The sequence below is a fragment of the Neolamprologus brichardi genome, chromosome 1, assembly GCF_056152115.1.
Source record: "Neolamprologus brichardi isolate AB-2024 chromosome 1, ASM5615211v1, whole genome shotgun sequence".
NCBI lineage: Eukaryota > Metazoa > Chordata > Actinopteri > Cichliformes > Cichlidae > Neolamprologus > Neolamprologus brichardi.
This window is the reverse complement of record NC_142104.1, coordinates 12,754,813-12,777,529: the sequence shown is the minus strand read 5'-3', so window position 1 is coordinate 12,777,529 and position 22,717 is coordinate 12,754,813. Positions and strand designations below refer to the sequence as shown.

Sequence of the window (22,717 nt, the reverse complement as noted above, 5' to 3'; positions counted from 1 at the left end):
TTACATAACACCTTTTTTTAAATATAAGAAGAAAATGTATGAAAACACAAGTCCCACTCCTAATTATTAGTCTTTTATGCTGCATATTTAGCAGCATATTTACCATTTCAGCATCCAGAAGCAGAGGAGTGAAGAGAGTGTGGCACTGTGACTGCGAAACCATATTCTACATGTGACGTTTGTGTGGGTCTTGTCATTATTCCTCAGAATGCTGCCAAGCAGGCTGCAGCTGCAGCCACACAGACAATCGCCGCTGCTCAAAACGCCGCCGCCTCCAACAAGAACACAGCTGCTCACCAGCAGCTGGTGCAGAGTTGTAAGGTGAGGGATGTTGCTAACAGCAGGGTGCCATTTATTTTTGGTGGTTTTGGCTTTTTTTTTAATGTGAACTGCATTGAAACATGTTTCTTTCATATCTTTATGGTAATGTGTCTCCATGTTTGTGTGTGTAGGCAGTTGCAGATCACATCCCACAGCTTGTCCAGGGAGTCCGTGGCAGTCAGGCCAAACCGGAGGACCTGAGTGCACAGTTGGCCCTCATTATTGCCAGCCAGAACTTCTTACAGGTGCAGCCCTTTATGATTTGATATGTTTATGATATTTGGTTTGCCTGTTTTGCTGGTGTGGGGATTGTTAAAAGTTTATGCGCCCGCACTCGTACTGGGTAACTTCAGTCCTACATTGGAAACCAGGCTAAAAGTATAAATAGTGCTTCTGTCATGTGGGGACGTTAAAAATAGGCCGGTAACCTCTTTTTGGTGTTAGCGGGCGGTTACAGAAATGCTGGTGTGATGGTATTATGTGTTAAATACCTAGCTGGGGTTTCAGAGCCCCACATAATACCCTTTGAAGAACTATCACCAAGTCTGTGAACTACACAATGCACTGGTTGCTTGATTCTCTAAGGGAAAGCATTCCGTTGAGCCCTATACGTTTTATATAAATACAATTTTATTAAAAATTTAAATTAATGTCTTTTGGGGTTTTTTTCCCCACATCTCTCTTTCTGCAGCCTGGCAGTAAGATGGTGACCTCGGCCAAGTCATCTGTTCCCACGGTGACTGATCAGGCTGCAGCCATGCAACTGGGTCAGTGTGCCAAGAACCTGGCCACCTGCCTGGCGGAGCTGAGGACATCTGCACAGAAGGTAGAGCATAGACACGCACGGGAATTCTTGCATTCCCATGTGTGCATGTAGGAATTTATTCTTGCATGCATAGTATGCACAAAATGACTGGATTTTGGACATGCAGATCGCATGTGCAAGAAAATATTTTACCTTTGTGGATCATATACAAATTTTAGACCTCATAGGAACAGACAAAAAGCTTCATTTCTGTTCAAAGATCATTGCTTACAGGTGAAACAGAAACAGCTGTAACTGACCATATACCATAAACTTGCTTTTGTTTCTAGGCTCACGAAGCTTGTGGCCCCATGGAGATAGACTCTGCCCTTACAGCCATCCAGACCCTAAGAAGTGAGCTACAGGATGCCAAGATGACTGCTGTGAATGCCCAACTAAAACCACTTCCTGGAGAATCAGTAAGAAACATTGTAGCCCCATAAAACAGAGTCGGGACTCAGCTGCGCTAGATTCAAGACATGCTCATGCTGCCAGTGCATGAGCATGTCAGAAGCGAGTTTGCAGGCTAATATTTTGTTTTCAGTTACTAAAATACAAAGCCTCTATCTCTCTCTCTCTCCTCCCCCCCCCCCCCCCCTCCCCCCCCCCCCCCCCTCCCCTCCCAGCTGGAGAAGTGTGCTCAGGATCTGGGCAGCACCTCCAAGTCTGTGGGATCCTCTATGGCTCAGCTGCTCACCTGTGCTGCACAAGGAAATGAACACTACACAGGTTGGTACTGTTGACATCATTCTAGTAAAAACCGAGGCAAGAGGAAGAAATCTTTATCGTTTTAGGAAACCATATACAACCTTTCATCTATTGCCTCAAGAAGGCCTACTTCTTTATTATAAACCAACTAGACCCGCAGCTTGATGTCGCACCTTAATGAGCTGAATTTATGGTCACTAGTTGTCTTGACCTTTCTCAAGTTCATCCTGTGCTATTTTCTCTTGCTTTGCTCTCCAGAATGTAGCACACACAAGGCTCGCTGGTGATTTCATTAGCTTTAACAGTATCCTCGGTTAGAGCACAGCCCAAAGAACCAGAGGAGAAATACACCCATCGCCTGGAAACCGTTTTTCCTTTTTCCTCCCCCTTGAGTAATCTTGTTATCTGAACCATAATATGGTTTCATTCCATTTGTTTTATCCTATCCAGCTAATTTGTTGTAGATGAGATGTCACATTTCTCATGAGACTCTCATTGTCGGTTCCTGTCTGTGAGGGGAAAGAGCCTCATGGCACCTTTGTTTTGTTGCTTGTTGCTTCACATTTCTCGAGACAGAAGAATTACTTTTTGTGCCTTTAACAAATGCCATTACACATTTTTATGACTCGAAGATGACAGTGAACACTGTCTTGTCACAAAGTGTCATAGCTTTAATAACGCACTGTGATCCCTCTGTGTCAGTTACATTTGTACTGTCTCTTACCTCTGATCATCCTGCGTGTAGGAATAGCAGCCAGAGAGACAGCTCAGGCTCTAAAAACACTTGCCCAAGCAGCCCGTGGCGTTGCTGCTTCCACCACGGACCCCAAGGGCGCGGCTGCCATGCTGGACTCGGCCCGTGACGTTATGGAGGGCTCTGCGCTTCTCATACATGAGGCTAAGCAGGCACTGATTTCCCCCGGAGATGCTGAAAGCCAGCAGAGACTGGCGCAGGTGAGATGGTTCAGAATTGCTCGAGGTTATGGAGTCCAACACTGCAGATGGCAGGAAGGCTCAGTCCAAGCCCTCGGCTTCCTTTCAGATTATGGCACCTGTGCCTTAAAAGAAAAGTCATCAAAATAAACTCCTGAACAATCATGAACTAAATGAAATACACTGTTAAAAGTAATATCTTTCCCCTGGGACTCACGGAGGAATTGAACAGGAAGTTTAATAATAGGTCTTACTGAATATGTCGTGAATTTACATGATGTGACTTTTAAAGATGAAACCAGGTTCTGTTTTTGTTTAATATATTTATTAATCAGTCTTTCTTTCTTTTGGTTAATATGTTTAGTTGAATATTTACGTTTAGAAGGATATTTACATCTGCTTGGTGATGCAGTCAAGTGAACACCTGTCAAATTTAGCAAGTAGCTCTATAATAAACCAGGTGGCAATTTATTTAAGTATTTTATTTATTTATACCTCGTTGCCCAGGTGTTTTCCACTCAAAATTAATAAATGATGTGGTATCAATGGAGAAAAATGAATATTAGAATAACCAAATAGTGTTATCTAAGGCCTTTTGGAAATGTTTAGTAAAACAAATAAATTTTGGATGTGTGAGCCTCTCTGTTATCTTTGAACTGCTTCACTGAGATCTCGTGTCATGTTGTTGTGTGCTTCAGGGGTCGCTATGTGATATTTATGATGAATAAATAAATTATATTTATTATGTTATTTTCCATGAAGAAATATGACAGAATGAGATGCAGTTTCTTAAGACTCAGGTCTATGAAAATAAGTAATGGCCTAAATAAAATATCAAAATAAAAGTAGTAAAACAAATGAATGTAATAAAAAAATTATATAAACTAATGAACTATACAATAAATGACCCTTTAAAATAAAAATAATGGCCTGCTCCATAAGTCTATTAAAAAGTGCAGCAGTTTGAAGTGAAAAATGTTTGTTTTCAGAGGCGTGACAGCTGAACAGTCTCACTACATCTGACAAAAACCTTTTCAGCCTTATGGACAACTGGCACTTTTTGGGGATAATTGCTATGCTCATTAACGTTTTGAGTTTGGATTTCTAGATTAGCTTGTCCACCTGTGCCCACCCTCCTAACCCAGTTTGCTGTGCGTTTCAGGTGGCGAAGGCTGTGTCTCATTCCCTAAACAACTGCGTCAACTGTCTACCTGGCCAGAAGGATGTGGACATGGCTCTCAAGAGCATCGGAGAGGCCAGCAAGAAGCTACTGATTGAAACCGTGAGTCATCGGAGCTCTGCCGGCACAACATCGGCATCACAGATTGCTTTCTGTTCCCACGGCGGGAGGAAAAAAGAAACAACCTCGAGAAATATGTGATTAATGACACGTACAAGTGAAGAGCAGGACTGACCTTTTAAATATCATTTCAAGCATTCTTTAGGGACCACTTTTAAATCATTCAGCAGCGTTGTTCATCTGACGGGAGTGGAAACCTGATTTCATTTAAGCATGCAAGTCAGGAAAGGGTCATGATTTACTTTTCTATTGCTTTTTAGACATTTGTCAAGTTTCAAATTTAAGACTAAACATGTTTTGGTTTACAGACAGTTTTCAGTTTATAGGGTTAGCACTAAAGTGACATCATTATTGCTGATACACCTGCTGTAAATGCATTGGGGGAACTGTTAGATATTACTCTGACGCTTACAAATAATTGAATTTCTTTCGTCTTGAATCATTCAATTTTGTGCTGCCTTCAGATCCCACCTGCCTCCAAGTCATTCCAGGAGGCCCAGAGTGAGCTCAACCAAACAGCAGCTGAACTAAACCAGTCAGCGGGCGAGGTGGTCCACGCCTCCAGAGGCTCCAGCAGCCAGCTGGCTGTGGCCTCTGGAAAGTTCAGCCAAGACTTTGATGAGTTCCTGGATGCTGGCATCGAGATGGCTGGGCACACTCAGGTTGGTTTTGTATCTCAATTCCAACATCTGGTCATCAATATTAAGACAGTAGTAGCACGTATCACAACTCAGATATCGCAGTAAAGAGACAAAGACTTCAGACTCCTTTGAAATGTATTTTCACACGCTTATGTGTGTGTGTCATTCTAGAAAAAGGACGACCAGGTGCAGGTGATTGGTAACCTGAAGAACATCTCCATGGCTTCTAGCAAACTGCTGTTGGCTGCTAAAAGTTTGTCTGTGGACCCAGCAGCAGCAAACGCCAAGAACCTGCTAGCTGCTGCAGCAAGGTACGACAACTGGCCCCTACACGCACCCACACCCACAAACCATGATTTTTAATATTTACAGCACATTTGATTGGTAGTATCTCATGATAGATCTTAAAATCAAAGAGTCGATATAAGGCTCAAGATCCAGGGTTCGGTAATAAGACTAACAGCAAATAATTAGCTGTTCAAAGCTATGAACATAATAATTATATTGTATTGCTATTGGTTTAGATCTGTTTTTTAAACTACCACTTTACTCATTCGGCAATGAGCATATGGTAAAAGCGTCTATCAAGGCAAGTGGGCTTTGCTATGATTTTCACATTATCAGCAAAATGCACTCAGACATCTGCTTGCTATGATAACATACTCATTAATGGGTTTAATGGGGCCAATTGCAGCTGCCAACCAAAACGGGTCATTTAAAAAATTAAAAGCAAACAAAAAGAGAGATGCAAACAAAATGTTGAGACGATCAGATAAGGGGATGAAATTGATAAGCTTGCACAAACAAAAAAGACGTAGGTATTTGCAAGGGTGAGTGTATAAGCTGTGTTATTAGCACACAGAAACAAGCAGGAATAATTCTCACATTTCAAAAGCGACGCGCACAGAATAAAAGCCTGTTTCCCTTACGCTCTCGTGGACTGGAGTGTGATGTTTGTTCCTCTTCTCTATGCCAGAGCTGTGACTGACAGCATCAACCAGCTGATCACTCTGTGCACACAGCAGGCTCCAGGGCAGAAGGAGTGTGACAATGCCCTGAGAGAGTTGGAGGTAAATAAAACTTTTCCACCTTGCGATCAAGCATTCGCAATCATCAATGGTGTGAGCGAGTTTCAATACAAGCTGTGGATTATAAGATGCCGCTCTTTTCTGGCACTGACTAATGAGAATAAAGTGAAAATAAAAGCCTCTCAAACTTCTATGAAACCTTTATTTATCTCCCAGGCTGTCAGAGGAATGCTTGACAACCCCAATGAACCGGTCAGTGACCTCTCCTACTTTGACTGTATCGAGAGTGTGATGGAGAACTCGAAGGTAGGCTTTTGACTAAAGCGGACAGACACAAAGCACACGGCACACTTCCAATTAGGCATCTTAAGCGTACCATTTCTTCTCTGCCGACTCTCTGTTCAGGTCCTGGGAGAGTCTATGGCTGGCATTTCTCAGAACTGCAAAACCGGGGATGTGTCTGCATTTGGAGACTGTGTGGGATCAGCGTCTAAAGCCCTGTGTGGCCTCACTGAAGCCGCAGGACAGGTACAGAGTGTTAGAGCAACGATTGTCACGCTCCCTGGTCAAATAAAGAAACAGCAGTCGGGGTGATTATGGGGAATGCTGTTTGATGAGTGTTGTTTTTCCACAGGCTTCTTACTTGGTGGGTGTGTCAGACCCTAACAGTCAGGCGGGACACCAGGGTTTGGTGGATCCCATACAGTTTGCTAAAGCCAACCAAGCAATCCAGATGGCTTGTCAGAATCTTGTTGACCCAGAAAGCAGCCCCTCCCAGGTATATCCACTGTTCTCCTCATATACAACCAAAGCCAGTTAATTATATAAAAGTGTAATATACAGTGCAAACATAGCACTGTGGTTACGCTGTTCTGCAGAGATGTTATAGTATGAGTCATTATCAGACCAGTGTGTTGGACTGATATGTGTTCAGAATAGTTTAATCTGCTGCAGCTCGGTCTTGTTTTGTTCCTGTGTCTGTCTTGTTATTTACTGCCTTTCTCTGGTGCTTGACTTTCATTAAGAGATTCCTATGTTGATGGTTCACGCTCACATAAACGAATCTGTAGACTTTTTTTTGTTGTTTGTTTAAATAAACCCAACTTCTTGCGTTTAAGAGAAGTGTTTCGAAAGAAAATTCAGTCACTAAATGCAGACCACCACAACAGTCAGAATTAAGAAATTTCTAGAAAACAGAATTATTGAAACAGACGGTTATCCGTTTGCTCCGAATTGCTTAATATTCTGTACAAACACCCGTGCAGAAGCATCCAACTGTTTGGTAGCCAGATGCTTTCCCTGCAGATCTGGAAGTCTAATATTAATATTTGCTCTATTACTGCCTTTATTTCCATCAACAACTCTCTGCTTTGAAGATTAACATCTTTTTGTCTAATTATGCAACTTCCTAAGCACTCTCACATAAGTCACTTTTCAACTCATCGGTCTATACCAGAGATTTTAATGAAGATCTTTTATTAGTAAATGATTTTTAGTTCAAATAAATGGAAATGGCACAAAACTGCACACATACCACATGGGCGTCTGCAGGGAGTTCCTGAGTCAATTCCCTGCTAACCAGACCTTAACTGCATTCTCCTGCTTTCTTTCATCTCATTTCTTCTTATCTCTGCGGCGACTATCTGATGAAGCCAAAAGTTCCAGAAATCGTTGAAAACAAAAATAATAAGACTGTACATTTGCTGTACATTTGGGCCTCTTATATCAAATCTAGTATTTCCAGTAGTCAGCTCTGATGTGATCTATCGCTACAGATACTGTCCTGAATTTATGTTGTGAGATTGCCCATGCCTGCAGTATTACTGACAATTTACCATTTTACTGTTTTACAGGTTCTCTCAGCAGCCACCATTGTTGCTAAGCACACCTCGGCATTGTGCAATGCCTGTCGTCTCGCTTCTTCTAAGACAACCAATCCTGTTGCCAAGAGGCACTTTGTGCAGTCTGCCAAGGAGGTTGCCAACAGCACTGCCAACTTGGTCAAAACAATTAAGGTAGGTTTCTATCTTGTCAAAAGTTTGACTCTGTGACCTAATTGTCATTGTACAGCTATAAACTTAGCTTAGACATAACATTTCTGTCTTTTCCTTGTGTGATAATCTGGAGGAATCCCTGTTTTTATGTCATATGTCTGTCTTTTTTAAAATATTTATTCTCAGCGCTTGCTTTTGGTAACTTTAATACAGTCAGTTTTAATGCTATTTGTTTCATACACCCTTTTTTTAATTCTCTCACTTTCCAGGCTTTAGATGGTGATTTCTCAGAGGAAAACAGGAACAGGTGTCGAGTCGCCACGGCTCCACTAATTGAAGCTGTTGAAAACTTGACAACATTTGCTTCCAACCCAGAGTTTGCCAGCGTGCCCGCTAAAATCAGCACTGAGGTGTGTGGCTCTGTCAACATTAGTGCAGGACTGTTGCGCGTTTTTACAGTTTACCAGTTGAAGAAAAATTTGGAAAATTATGCAAAATTTAGATTGAGTTTGTTTTTTCTCTAGGGCTCTGCAGCACAGGAGCCCATCCTTCAGTCGGCACGGTCTATGCTTGATAGCTCCACCCATCTGCTCAAAACCGCACGCTCATTGGTTATCAACCCAAAAGACCCGCCCACGTGGTCCGTCCTGGCCGGTCATTCTCGTACTGTCTCCGATTCCATCAAGAGTCTCATCACAGCCATCCGGTTAGTTAACAATGATTCAGTGAGATTTTACAAAACTAGATGCAAAAAGACGAACTACAGCAGGAGTGTTTATGCAAAGGTTTAAGGAACACTTTGACATTTTGGGTGATAGGTACATTCACTTTGTTGCTGATGGTTAGGTGAGGAGATCAATACTGATCATGTCTGTTAGATAAATATGAAGTTGGTGCCATCATCTGTTCAGATTTAAGCTTGAAAATGGGCAAACAGCTAGGGTAGTAGAATTTAAACAAAAACAAAATAATATCATGATTTGGCAGCGATTGTGAAACCCTTTCAACGCAGGAAGACTCCAAATCACCAGTTTAATAATTTATCGCACTTCAACACCACTGTAGTCTATTTCAGTGCAGTGGTGAATTGTGCGTAACACAGTTTGTGCTCCCTTTTTATCTACTTGTATTGCTGTATAAAGCACCTTGAGAGGGGGCAGCCAAAAGCTGTAACCTGGGGTTACGTACACTTGTGTTTTGTGCAGCTCACATTTTTAATCTCCTCTTTCACACAGTTTTGTACCTGACCTTGATCAGAACAAAACTGATGCCCATGAGAGGCTAATTCCCCGAGTCAAACACACTGAATGTTAAGGTTCTCATTCGTCTCAGAACATCTGCACATTAGCATTCATGCGTAGCCGGCTTAGCGTCGCTTTCAGTTCTGATGCCCTTATCGCCGTCTTCCTTTTTAGACTGCAAATTCAGTACTGGGAGTGTAATAGAATTCAGTGATATATTTCAGGCCAAAGAATACACATAGCATCCTGCAACAGCCGGGCTCATAACTTTGTCAGCCTCATTAAGCACAGAGATGAGGTTTTATTTTAGTCTTACTTTTGGTGTGCCACCGTGCATGGAAATGGATGTTTAACGAACTTAATCTGCCCATGAGGCCGGAGCCACAGACAAATCAAAGGCTTCAAAGCTAATTTTGCTGCCTGGCTTGATCTCCCTATGCAGAGACGAGACCCTACAGGCCACAGTTTGGCAGATGTGACCTGAGCAGCAATGAGACGAGGAAGCCAGTAGAGAAAGGGGGAGGGGGGGATGAAAATCCTGCAATGTGTCTGTGTTTTAATAATTCCAATTTTAACTTTTCTTCTTCTGGTCTTTTCCTTTCTTCATTACTCATTTTTGTCTTTCTGGTTGTCTTTTTCTCGTCTCCTGTTTGCAGGGACAAGGCCCCAGGCCAGCGGGAGTGCGATTCGTCAATCGATAACATCAACAAATGTATCCGGGACATTGAGCAGGCCTCTCTGGCCGCTGTCAGCCAGAACTTACCCAGCAGAGACGACATCTCACTGGAGGTAAGCGGCCATCGGAAGATGGCTCCGAATCTTTGCAGACACAAACTTTGTCTGTGTTTTCATTTGTCTTTTTGTTACTTGCGTAGATATTAATCTGCTCTGTTTGCCTTTTCTTTTTTCCCACTTCCACTTTTCCCACTTTTTTTTATCTGTCGGTTTTGAGTCTATTTTTAGTGGTATTAATTAGGTTTTCTGTCCTTGTCCTTCTCTCCGACCATTCAAGAGAGACTAGGCATTATTTCTTTCTTTTCCTTTTGTGTCTTTGAGGGTAACAAAATATTTGAATGGCAGTAGTTCTTCTTGCAGTAGTCCTTCAGCACAGTATGAGCAGAATGTGAGTCTTATGTTTAACACCCTGACACTGGCTTTAATGGGGAAGTTTTGGCACCTGCTAAATAATAAAAAGTTTAAGCTCGCATATTAAAAGTCAGAGTAGCTCAGGGCAGTTATCCTTCTGTTATGTTTCCTGCTTTTTAGCAGGTCCCAGCTGCCTTCTTTGAATGCACCTCTGTCTCCCATAAAAAGCAACACAAAAACCAATTTCTTTTTATTTCCTCTCTTCAGGCACTACAAGAGCAACTGACGTCCACCGTGCAGGAAATTGGCCACTTAATTGACCCCGTTTCCACTGCTGCCAGGGGCGAAGCTTCCCAACTAGGACACAAGGTATATAGGGCAGTGCCTTAATTATTATTATACTCCAACTGTGGAGCAACAAAGTTGTACTTTGTCAGCAGCAGGATTCAGTGGCAGGAGTGTTGCCTATATGTTAATGTTAGCCATGGGCTGTTATAATTATCTCAGCATTATCTATCATTAAATAATAGTGATTTTTGAAAAAAATAGTTGATGCATTGTTCAACCAGCAGGGTTAGTTTGACTGTTATATGAGTAAACGTTCACCTCCCACATGCTCTGTGTCACTGTCCATCTTTGCAAACTTATCAGCATTTCTTCATGTGTTGTAAAGAAGATTATTACTGCAACATATTCCGTTTTATTCTGTCTGCACACCAAACAGTCTGCTTAATGGCCTGAAATTGTGCCCAGTAAGTGAAATGTATAAAAGGTTTAACACTTATATGACTGTACCATTTTGAAATAATTTGAGAAGCTGCTCATTTTCTGAAACCGTGCTTCTTCACGTGTGAATATGACACTTAGCGATATGTAGGCTGAAGTGCTGACTCGTGCTGTTTCTCTGGACTCATTAAAAACTTTCCTTTTACGTCAGGTGACTCAGTTGGCTGGCTACTTTGAGCCACTGATCAAGGCCTCCGTGGGCGTGGCGTCCAAGCTGAAGGACCACCAGCAGCAGATGACTTTCCTGGACCAAACAAAGACTCTGGCTGAGTCGGCTCTGCAAATGCTCTATGCTGCCAAAGAGGGTGGAGGAAACCCAAAGGCACGACCATTTTATGCTTTATGCACCTTTTTTAAAGTGCTCCTTCGCTTCCTTTACACATATTGGAAAATGATCTCCATCATTAAGTTTTCCAGTGCATCAACAAGTATAATTAACTGTATTTATTGCACACTTATGATACACAATGATGTCTCAAAAGGGTGGAGCAAAGGGTGTCACCATTTAGGCCTTTTTAACTCCTCCCAAATAACGGGAGCAAAAGAGTATCACACATGCGTGACGAGGGAGAGACGGGCACCTTTTACGCCTGTGTGCCACCACAGTTTTAATCAGTCGATCAAAATACGATTAAAGTGGAGACTTTCAGCTTTAATTAAAAGGGTTTTACAAAATTTCTGCATTAACCATTTTGGAATTACAGACATTTGGCAGAAAAAACAAAATAAGTAAACAATCCCAATAGAAATAGGAGTAATCAAATTAATAATCTGCTAAATTCTTTAAAATAATGAATGCACACTGACCAGCTCGGCAGCACAAAAAGGTCTGATTACAGAATTATTTCCATGGTTAAGTAAAACAGTTTCACAGCATCTAACCAATTCTTGAACACTCGGTAAGCACATAATTGTCTTCAAAAACCGTAATGAATGGAAATAAAGAGGGTTTACAATAAAGTGCAAACCACTGGTTACACTCAGAGACAAGATTTTGTATATCTCTAAATAAAACAGAAAAATCTTTGGACAGATGAAACCAAATGGAGGAAAGAAACAAACTGTTATGTCAGTAACATCTGTTCCCTGAAGGGGTTGAAGAAGATATAACACATATAGGATGAGATATAACACTTCCTGGTTGAAGACACTTCTGTTCACGCCATTAATGCAAATGATATGTGACATATGTGAGGCCCTGCCTGCATATAATACACCCTTATCATCACAGTCATCCCTCAGTTTGATAGCCGCTCTTCACCGAGCCCAGCTGCACAATGGGGCAACTGGTGGTGTATCTAATTCCTCTCCTTCAGGGAACAGAAGTTGAGGACAGCACAGTTTGTACCCTTTCAGCCAATTCACTCTGTACACACATAGTATCAAATATATATACACCTCACAAAGCAGCCGCTGAACCAGAGTCAGACCACCATCATCCGACTGCAGGGTAGACCCAGCCGAGAGGACACAATGAACCGCTGACGGGACTGCCAGGTCCAAATGATAGAACCAAACAAAAGTGTGCAGTGATGATCAAGTAACTGCAGCACAAACATCATTCACAGGAACACCTCTAAAAAGATCCCATGAGAATAAAATTCCTCTGGTGCAATGTGCTTTCACACTTTGAGGAAAAAAGAGAGTCCCTTTGTACCATATGCCAGGGAGATGGACTCCATAATCCGGTAGGAGAGCCTCTGTTTAGATGGAGATCTACCTCTGGATGGATTAACTAAGCAGACCAACAATTCATCACACTGAGTATCGTCAATATACAGTGGGGCAAAAAAGTATTTAGTCAGCCACCGATTGTGCAAGTTCCCCCACTTAAAATGATGACAGAGGTCAGTAATTTGCACCAGAGGTACACTTCAACTGTGAGAGACAGAATGTGAAAAAAAAATCCATGAATTCACATGGTAGGATTTGTAAAGAATTTATTCGTAAATCAGGGTGGAAAATAAGTATTTGGTCACCTCAAACAAGGAAAATCCCTGGCTCTCACAGACCTGTAACGTCTTCTGTAAGAAGCTTTTCTGTCCCCCACTCGTTACCTGTATGAATGGCACCTGTTTGACCTCATCATCTGTATAAAAGACACCTGTCCACAGCCTCAACCAGTCAGACTCCAAACTCCGCCATGGCCAAGACCAAAGAGCTTTCGAAGGACACCAGGAAAAGAATTGTAGACCTGCACCAGACTGGGAAGAGTGAATCTACAATAGGCAAGCAGCTTGGTGTGAAAAAATCAACTGTGGGAGCAATCATCAGAAAATGGAAGACATACAAGACCACTGATAATCTCCCTCGATCTGGGGCTCCACGCAAGATCTCATCCCGTGGGGTCAAAATGATCATGAGAACGGTGAGCAAAGATCCCAGAACCACACGGGGGGACCTGGTGAATGACCTGCAGAGAGCTGGGACCAAAGTAACAAAGGTCACCATCAGTAACACACTACAACGGCAGGGAATCAAATCCCGCAGTGCCAGACGTGTTCCGCTGCTGAAGCCAGTGCATGTCCAGGCCCGTCTGAAGTTTGCCAGAGAGCACATGGATGATACAGCAGAGGATTGGGAGAATGTCATGTGGTCAGATGAAACCAAAGTAGAACTTTTTGGTATAAACTCAACTCGTCGTGTTTGGAGGAAGAAGAATACTGAGTTGCATCCCAAGAACACCATACCTACTGTGAAGCATGGGGGTGGAAACATCATGCTATGGGGCTGTTTTTCTGCCAAGGGGACAGGACGACTGATCCGTGTTAAGGACAGAATGAATGGGGCCAAGTATCGTGAGATTTTGAGCCAAAACCTCCTTCCATCAGTGAGAACTTTGAAGATGAAACGAGGCTGGGTCTTCCAACATGACAATGATCCAAAACACACCGCCCGGGCAACAAAGGAGTGGCTCCGTAAGAAGCATTTGAAAGTCCTGGAGTGGCCTAGCCAGTCTCCAGACCTCAACCCCATAGAAAATCTGTGGCGGGAGTTGAAAGTCCGTGTTGCTCGGCGACAGCCCCAAAACATCACTGCTCTTGAGAAGATCTGCATGGAGGAATGGGCCAAAATACCAGCTACTGTGTGTGCAAACCTGGTAAAGACCTATAGTAAACATTTGACCTCTGTTATTGCCAACAAAGGTTATGTTACAAAGTATTGAGTTGTATTTTTGTTATTGACCAAATACTTATTTTCCACCCTGATTTACGAATAAATTCTTTACAAATCCTACCATGTGAATTCATGGATTTTTTTTTCACATTCTGTCTCTCACAGTTGAAGTGTACCTCTGGTGCAAATTACTGACCTCTGTCATCATTTTAAGTGGGGGAACTTGCACAATCGGTGGCTGACTAAATACTTTTTTGCCCCACTGTAGGTATGAAACACTGCACCAGACATAGAGAATACAGACTACTCTGCTCCTCAGATGGAAAAGGGGGGTGACAAAAGCTCAAATTCATAGAGCTATAAGCTGTAGGAATAACCTCAGGTAAAAATGCAGTATTTGGCCAAAATACGATGGGAAAATGGCGATCGCCTCGTGCTAGTCCACGTCCAACAAATCTCATGATCCAAAGCATACCACACATTATCTGTCAAACACGCTAGAGGCAATGTTATGACATGGACATGCATGAGTACTAGTATGTCTTGGCTGCTAGTGTTTATAGTGTACAGAGCTATACTCTCTGCTCAGATTCAGCCAAACGCTGCAAAAGTGACTCTGTTTCAGTGCAAATGGATAATGTTCCAAATACATATTGCAAAAAACCTAAATGTTACTCAAGGCAAATATATCCTGATATATGGGTTAGTTTGACAAGGTCATTTTTAAACCTCTGAAAATGGGGGGTGCGTATATTTCATATGTGCTCGTGCTATGTCACATTTCACAGGCATCCCATACCCATGATGCTATAGCAGAGGCAGCTCAGCTCATGAAGGAGGCGGTTGATGACATCATGGTGACACTTAATGAAGCTGCCAGTGAGGTGGGAATGGTGGGAGGAATGGTGGAGTCGATCGCAGATGCCATGGCCAAGGTGAGTGCAGCCGGTTACAGTGTGTCGTCATTTGGATCAGAAGCCACAGAATAACATCTGCACCAATTTAAAGATATGTTTAGAGTTTTATTGGGTGAATTAAATTGCACTCTCTGGTTCATAAATAACAGACATTACTGCAGCTCTAAAAAAAAATCAAACCCTCCACTTTTAAGCTCTTTGTCCGCATCAGCGATTGTCTGCATTTCACCATCATCTATTTCAGCTCATCACCAACTACGTGGTGATTGACAGCTCTATTCTGTCTTCATTTGTGTTGCAAGACAGCATGGCTGCTAGTCAGATAATACATCATCCAACATTATCTTACAATGAGCAAAACCACCTGCTGTCCACCCTGTTCCCAACATCCAAAGCAGGCATGGAAAATTAAATGTAGACTAAAAACTAAAAATGCAGCAACTTGATATTATATTACACAGTTATAGTCCATTTTAGAATTTTTAAACCTGCGTAGTGGGAAACATCCTGTTTTGAAAAATGTCCCACCTACAGAAGCCAGAATGCTATAAAGAAACTGAGTGTGTGGTAAATGGATTAAAAGTTAATAGTGATAACAGAAGTTGTCTTATGAAAGCAAATGCTACAGAGCAATCATCATCTAATTAAAGTTTTATTCTTTTCTTGTGTTCATTTGACCCATGACTTCCCGTTGCTCTGTGTAACATCTTGATTACAACCATAATGTTACCCAGGCGTCATTTAAAAGTCACTGATTAACATATTAATACAAATCACGAGCAACTGAAGCAAAGGAACATTGACTGTGAGCGCAGCCATTCTTACTCGGAGTCAGATAATTTGACCTATCTTTCCAATTAACAGTGAAACTATTGGCTTGAAAACCAAGAAAAAGCCTTTTATCTCGAGTACAGGCAGCAGCTAGCATCAGCTAATTATATTTCTCCTTTCCGTACTGAGTGAGGAGCATTGCAAAGGTGAAGAAGCGTCTCAGGAGTGTGGCTTCACCAGAGGGAACAGCATCTTTGCATCAACTTTGTGTGGCATGTCATGAATAATTTATGAAAATGGTTCATTTTTAGTACATGTTGAGCATGCAGGTGCGTGTTTTGTCTGTGTGTCAGTCAGTGCAGTTGATTAAATGGGGATAATCCTCCCCAATAATCCCATTGGCGTAATGGTCACCCTCCATTGTGGTTTTTAGCAGCGGCGATTTAAACAGCTTTTCTGATTAACTTTGAGTCACCTAGTCGAGGCTGCAGATTTTAACGTATTATTTCTATCAGCAGGAGGTGCAAACATCATGCACTTGCAGTATTATGCTATCTTGCAGTACCAGCATGTTTTCTGGAATCTCCTTTGTCTTCTCTGCCTTTTCCGTGATATTACAAGTAGTCTAATTTGGCAGAAATGCTAGAAACGTATAATGTTTGAACTGCAAGCTGATGATCAAATGTTTTTGGGGTTGATGCGGTTTTAAAGCTGTAATTACAGAGTGGATAATTCATAATGAGTGTTTATCATTCATACAGAGGGTTTCCCTGAATATAAAGCTGCATTAATGTCGGTTTGCTGATGCCTGCACACCTGGCAGAATTGGTATAATTGAAGGGTAGATTAGATCTAACGTGCCATTACAAGTTAAAGAGCTGAAAAATTGATTTCCTTCACGTTTGAAGATGTTTGTTCCTTTCGCGAAGGACAAACCGATGGTGCCTAAAATGAAAAAATGCAGTGGCATTTTAACTGTGTGTTGATGTGTGTTTTTCCTTAGCTGGATGAAGGTACACCACCCGAACCTGAGGGCTCATTTGTGGATTACCAGACCAGTATGGTGAAATACTCTAAAGCCATTGCTGTCACTGCTCAGGAAATGGTAAGCTCTCAAAATAACTCTTAACATTTTTGTTCCTGAAGTACACCTGTGACCTACGAATGGGTTATTGTTGATTATAAACGAAATAGTTTGATTTACACGTCAATTCTGAAATCAAGCTTTTTTCTAATGATCCACAGTTTGATGTTGTAATTTATCAGCCATCTGCATTTAGAGAAATTGTCCTGTTGTGTGGTCCTAATTCTCCATCTTTGTGAGATGACTAGTTGGTTAAATCGAAGCGAATCAAGCTCATTTATAAAAGAAAAATTGATTTTGACTTCACAGCATTTCATAGCGTAGTCAGTAAGTGAGACAGACTTAATGATTTTATCTACCTGGGAGAATCCAAAGATCTGATAAAATGATTTATCTACCTGCAGTCCCTCGTTTATTTTAATGTTCTCCATTTGTCCCATCTCTACTTTCGTCCTCTCATTTGATCACTTTTGTAACCTTGTGATTATAGCCTTGATTTTACTATGCGCTAATGATTTTTGATGGTTTGTTGAAGAAAAGTTAATCTGGGTTTTTTAGTGCCAAATTTCTTTTTCCCTCCATTTATCAGATGACTAAATCAGTGACTTGTCCAGATGAGCTGGGAGCCCTGGCATCACAGGTGACTGTGGACTACAGCCAGCTCGCTGTTCAGGGACGACTGGCTGCTCACACAGCTGAACCAGAGGAGGTGAGGAGGTTTTTACCTACAGAAGAGCTCTGCTCCTTCAATATGGGAATTTTCTCTTTGTGACCTTTAGGCTGCTGTGGATTTAAAGAGAACCTAATGTGCTCTTCATTATTTTCTGTTATTCATATATAAATATATTTACTGTAGGTGAATTTTCATCAAAACTCCAGTTTCAGGCTTCTCTAAACACTCTGTTGTGTTTTTTTTTTCTTGGCTGTGTGCATTGTGAACACAGAAGCTCCATCCACCTGCTCAAATCTTATTTACAAAGGGCAGCCAGTCAGATGAAAGTTGGCTTGAAGGGCAGGGGAATAGAGCAAAAAAAGCTTGTTTCAAACAATACATGAACTGAGGGGCTGAACCAGGACCTGTATAATCATGCAAAGCTTCTCTAGTCCAGGAACATAAATGTGTTTTTCATACATACATACTTTTTTTTAACTATTATTTGTTATTTAAAAAACCCCACCTCCTTTATGTTCTTGCTTTGGTTTGTGTTTGCAGATTGGTTTCCAGATCAAAACCCGAGTGCAGGACCTTGGTCACGGCTGCATCTTTCTGGTCCAAAAGGCCGGAGCTCTGCAGATCACCCCGTCTGACAGTTTTACTAAGCGGGAGCTCATTGATTGTGCCCGTGCAGTCACAGAGAAGGTATTGTTCTGTCAATAAAATGGGACAGCCTTATTTAATTAAAAACACACTGTGCTTTTTAAATTTTGTTCCAGTTTTGGTACAATAGCTCTGCCCACTACTGAAGCAAAACAGGTTATCTTAGTTCCCCCATCCATTAACCCAAACCCATCGGGCTAATTGTTGTCGATTGTTTGTTTGCTTCATCTTTGGGCTGCAGATATTTCTGCTTGGCCGAGTATGTTCCGCTCTGAACTCTCCTCTGTGTTGTTCTTTCATTGAATGTTAGAGTAAAATTGTTTTTAGCGATGTAGTTTACATGAAGTGATTTGGCTCTGGTGGGTTTTATCTGTGTGTGGTTTAATTATAGGAATCCAAAGCATGTATATATGTATTATACACATCATACTTGGCATGTTTTCTTATCAAGTTTTCTCTTGTCTGAGCTTTTCACAGCTGTTATTTCTAATAATTCAAGCGTGCCAGTGTTTTTAATACCACTTACACATAAAAAGGAAATACTTCAAAAACATCACACATTTTTTTCCCCTCTTGCTCTTCTCTGTTTTGACCAGTAAACATATACTTTACTCAAACTGAGCCAAAAGTAACACTACTTTGCTGCAAACGGCCAAACTTGTTTGTCCTTATTAATGTGCATCATAAAATTGACCAACCTATCCCAGATGGGCGAAAAAAGCCTTCATCTGAGCATCCTCTCCTGTGTGGTTAATGGTCTGCTCATGTCCCCAGGTGTCTTTGGTGCTTTCAGCCCTCCAGGCAGGCAATAAGGGCACTCAGGCTTGCATTACAGCAGCCACTGCTGTGTCTGGGATCATTGCTGATCTGGATACCACAATAATGTTTGCGTCCGCCGGCACACTCAACGCAGAGAACGAAGAGTCCTTTGCCGACCACAGGTTAGTGCTTGAAACGCACCCAGTGGTGCAAGACATTTCTACAAGACCCAACAGGAGTCTAAAATCCACCCTGTTGTCATCTTTCATCCCAGACTGACAGAGTGACATATTAGCTGCTGAACGGGGAGGAAATCTCTGCTGATAGAAACAATAAATTATCCTAAGGCTCTGAAAAATGCGCAGAGTGACACTTCTCTTATTGTCCTGCTCTCACACTTGTCCGCTCTAAGGCAGCACTTCCGCCGTTAAATACTAGTGTGTGAAGAAAAATACAGCAAAACGGGTAAAGAATAGACGTGTTCCATTACTTAATTATTATTGTAGTTCCTTACAGATGGTTGTTTGTGACGTTTCACTGTATCTCACTGAAGAATCTTTGAAGTGTAGATAAACAGTCTCGGGACACGATGAAAGAAAACAGAATCACTTAATCTCCGAGCATAGCTCACACAGCTACCTCAGAATAATAGAAGAAACTCTGCAGCTGCTATAATCTCTTTTGTCAATTTTAGGAAAGAAAATAACTGACATGACTTGTTATATAACCTTAGCAATCCTCCTAATGTTTGCACAAGCTTTCATGAAGAAATGCCTTTGATATTAAAAGAGATGTGCAGCAATATGTGTGTCCTTTTCACAGCAGTTCTCACGCAGTTCATTTTTTTTATGTCTTTTTCCCCCTTGTTTAATCTTTCCTTTTCTGTTTCAGGGAAAACATTTTGAAGACGGCTAAAGCTCTGGTTGAGGACACAAAGATGCTGGTGTCTGGCGCAGCTTCCGGTCAGGAGAAGTTGGCACAGGCTGCTCAGTCTTCTGCCAAGACCATTACCCAGCTCACAGATGTGGTCAAATTGGGTGCTGCCAGCATTGGCTCTGATGACCCTGAGACACAGGTTGACCATTATTGTGTTTGTAATCCTCTCATTTCTGTTTGTCCTTTGTCCAGTGCGCCTGTTTAATAGGAGGAATTATGGAATTATGAACTGCGACTGGCAATAACCTTTCAGTGTTTCTCCTTTCCTGGACTGCAAAGTGATTAGTCAGTGTCTTTCTGTCCTTTCTCTAGGTGGTGCTGATAAATGCTGTCAAAGATGTGGCCAAGGCATTGGGTGAGCTCATTAGTGCCACCAAGTGTGCCGCTGGCAAGGCAGCCGATGATCCATCTATGTACCAACTAAAGAGCGCTGCGAAGGTGAGGAGATCAGTCTGCAAGTGCTGAAACTGTCATCTAATTTAACATCTTCCAGTGGGCTCGAATATAGAAATCTGGATATTGGAATTTTCTTTATTTTACTCAACAAAAACAATCAAATCTATTTGATTTTTGTTGGTTTCTCTTATGTTCATATTTTCTGATTATACTAATGGAAAACTGGAACTGACATCAGTTTAAATTGATGACAATAATTCCACCGTCCTACATCCTGTATGCGCAGACATCCTCCCCTTACTCAGGCCGAGTCATTAATCAGTAAAATCACCCACAAGAGTTAAACTGGAGACTTGGTAATGGAAATTGTCAGGCTGTTCGGGATAGCAGGAAGCGTCTAATACTTCTAACCAAGATGATTATGCTTAGTGCTTTGCTCAGGCACACATGTGCTGTAAATTTTCACAGTCACGGCTCATAACTCACCGATGACACTGTCGACTGCTCATTATCACCTCAACCTGTAAAGCCTGGGAAAAAAAATGTCAGTTCTCAGTCAGCAACACCACAGAGTGTCATGAAGTCTCTCTGAAGATCACAACATGCCTCGCATACAATTTTAGGACCGGAGGTGGGGTGGTGGGGGGGTTCGGTCTTTCCTTTATGGGGCTTGTGTGCCCCCTATCTTTCAGTATGGTGCATTACAGCTGATTTTAACTGGATGTGTTCTGTTTTTATGTCCTCTCATTGTTCCAACATAAGTGTGAAATTACGGAGCTATAGAAATGTCATCTGAATTAAATTAGTTCAAACTATAAATGAAAACATGAGCCAAGGAAATATATATATTAAAAAAAAGTGTGTCACCCATATATGATGATCGTCAGGGCTGTGTCCACCAGTGTAGTGAAATATCTTGATTGGGGATGTGTTTATATGCTCAGTTACTAAAATAAACAGTCCTAGATGTTTTTTTTTAAATATAAATTACAACTACATATACGTTTATTACAAAAACTCAACCAAATACTAAACCTCCTCGTTGGTAATATTATCATAGTAATAAGACTGTTGTCTTAAATATTCCATAATGTCAGTGTTTGTTCTGTTTTCCTTCCTCTATTTCTAATTCAGAGCTTGGATGTGGCTGAACACAGTGTTCTCTGTTTTCTCCAGGTGATGGTGACAAATGTGACATCCCTGCTGAAGACTGTCAAAGCTGTGGAAGACGAAGCTACTCGCGGTACCAGAGCGCTTGAGGCTACAATCGAGTGCATTAAGCAGGAAATGTCGGTAAGGACGAGTCGAGAGGCTAAGCTTGTGAACGTTAGTTAGCAGTATGGTGGCATCACACATTTCAGAAAGGGGACTGATCAGTTTGCAAGTGTGATGAGTAATATTTTTGTAATTATTGAAAATGTCGCGTGAGTGACAAGGTAAACATCTTTTGTTTTTTTTCCACAGTTAGGAGTTATTGATTTTAAAATTCCCTGAATTAAGTTTGTGATCTGAAATGTCCACAGGTGTTTCAATCCAGGGATGCTCCCAACAAGACAACCACACCTGAGGAGTTCATTCGCATGACTAAAGGAATCACCATGGCAACTGCTAAAGCGGTGGCTGCAGGGAACTCTGGCCGACAGGAGGACATCATCCATACTGCCAACGTCAGCCGCAAAGCCATGTCAGACATGCTCACTACCTGCAAGGTGCTCTATTGCCACAAACAAGTCATGCATGTCTAAATTTGATTTACTGTGGTACTTCCAAAATGTTGCAAAAAAAAAGAAAATGTGTCCATCTACCCATTATTTCCCACTTATCTGAATTTGGTTGTGGTAGCAAAGGCTAAGTAGGGTATTCCATCTTTAAGGCTGAGCCCAGCATCATCAGCATCAATCATTTTTGCCACTACAAATGCAAACCAAAACCTGAAATTAGAATTCTGACCCACAAATGTGTGTGTTTGTGTCTTTCAGCAAGCAGCCTACCATCCCGAGGTCAGTGAGGAGGTGAAGAACAGAGCACTGATGTTTGGAGCAGAGTGTACAACTGCTTACATTGACCTACTGGAACATGTACTGCTGGTAGGTTGAATACTGCACCAGCAAGTCTGTAAAAATAAAAGACTTGTACAAACGCTAATTATTATTATTTGATACTTTAAGCATCTTTAATATAAGCATCCACCATTGCAACACTATTTATGTATCTATATATACAAAAATAATAAGGAAAAGTTTATTTTAAGTTTACACTGTTGCACCCATGTGTTTGTAGGTCCTGCAGAAGCCTACTGCAGAGCAGAAGCAGCATCTGGCAGCTTGTTCCAAGCGAGTAGCCGGAGCAGTAACAGAGCTCATCCAGACTGCTGAGGCCATGAAAGGTAATGCACACAGTCACACATCACCACATGTTACACAAGGAGTCCTTTTGAGATGTCATGCATTAAACCCAAATTCATATGAGTAAAGCTTTTATTTACTTTCTGATAAAGCTCCCAACAAATGTTATATTGCTATTAATAGTAGAATGTATTTTTAAAAAGCTCATGTAACAGAAAAAAAAAAATTATT

General features: G+C 41.6%; 1 protein-coding gene across 2 annotated transcripts in view; it reads left to right on the top strand.

Moving 5' to 3' along the window:
• The window catches only part of tln2a (talin 2a), a 111,307-nt gene that overhangs the window by 80,040 nt on the left and 8,550 nt on the right, over positions 1-22,717 (top strand). For both annotated transcript variants that reach the window (XM_087831942.1, XM_087831987.1), the window contains exons 24-53: positions 208-321; positions 453-566; positions 1,013-1,147; positions 1,417-1,545; positions 1,753-1,855; positions 2,580-2,788; positions 3,930-4,049; positions 4,532-4,729; positions 4,880-5,019; positions 5,685-5,778; positions 5,953-6,042; positions 6,142-6,264; positions 6,371-6,514; positions 7,590-7,751; positions 8,000-8,140; positions 8,255-8,436; positions 9,628-9,760; positions 10,325-10,426; positions 10,995-11,165; positions 14,749-14,895; positions 16,652-16,753; positions 17,322-17,441; positions 17,946-18,092; positions 18,825-18,991; positions 19,701-19,884; positions 20,058-20,183; positions 21,318-21,434; positions 21,665-21,850; positions 22,121-22,228; positions 22,422-22,527. In XM_087831942.1, coding sequence (XP_087688068.1) covers positions 208-321; positions 453-566; positions 1,013-1,147; positions 1,417-1,545; positions 1,753-1,855; positions 2,580-2,788; positions 3,930-4,049; positions 4,532-4,729; positions 4,880-5,019; positions 5,685-5,778; positions 5,953-6,042; positions 6,142-6,264; positions 6,371-6,514; positions 7,590-7,751; positions 8,000-8,140; positions 8,255-8,436; positions 9,628-9,760; positions 10,325-10,426; positions 10,995-11,165; positions 14,749-14,895; positions 16,652-16,753; positions 17,322-17,441; positions 17,946-18,092; positions 18,825-18,991; positions 19,701-19,884; positions 20,058-20,183; positions 21,318-21,434; positions 21,665-21,850; positions 22,121-22,228; positions 22,422-22,527 — 4,114 coding nt within the window. The remainder of the gene's footprint in view (positions 1-207; positions 322-452; positions 567-1,012; positions 1,148-1,416; positions 1,546-1,752; positions 1,856-2,579; positions 2,789-3,929; positions 4,050-4,531; positions 4,730-4,879; positions 5,020-5,684; positions 5,779-5,952; positions 6,043-6,141; positions 6,265-6,370; positions 6,515-7,589; positions 7,752-7,999; positions 8,141-8,254; positions 8,437-9,627; positions 9,761-10,324; positions 10,427-10,994; positions 11,166-14,748; positions 14,896-16,651; positions 16,754-17,321; positions 17,442-17,945; positions 18,093-18,824; positions 18,992-19,700; positions 19,885-20,057; positions 20,184-21,317; positions 21,435-21,664; positions 21,851-22,120; positions 22,229-22,421; positions 22,528-22,717) is intronic.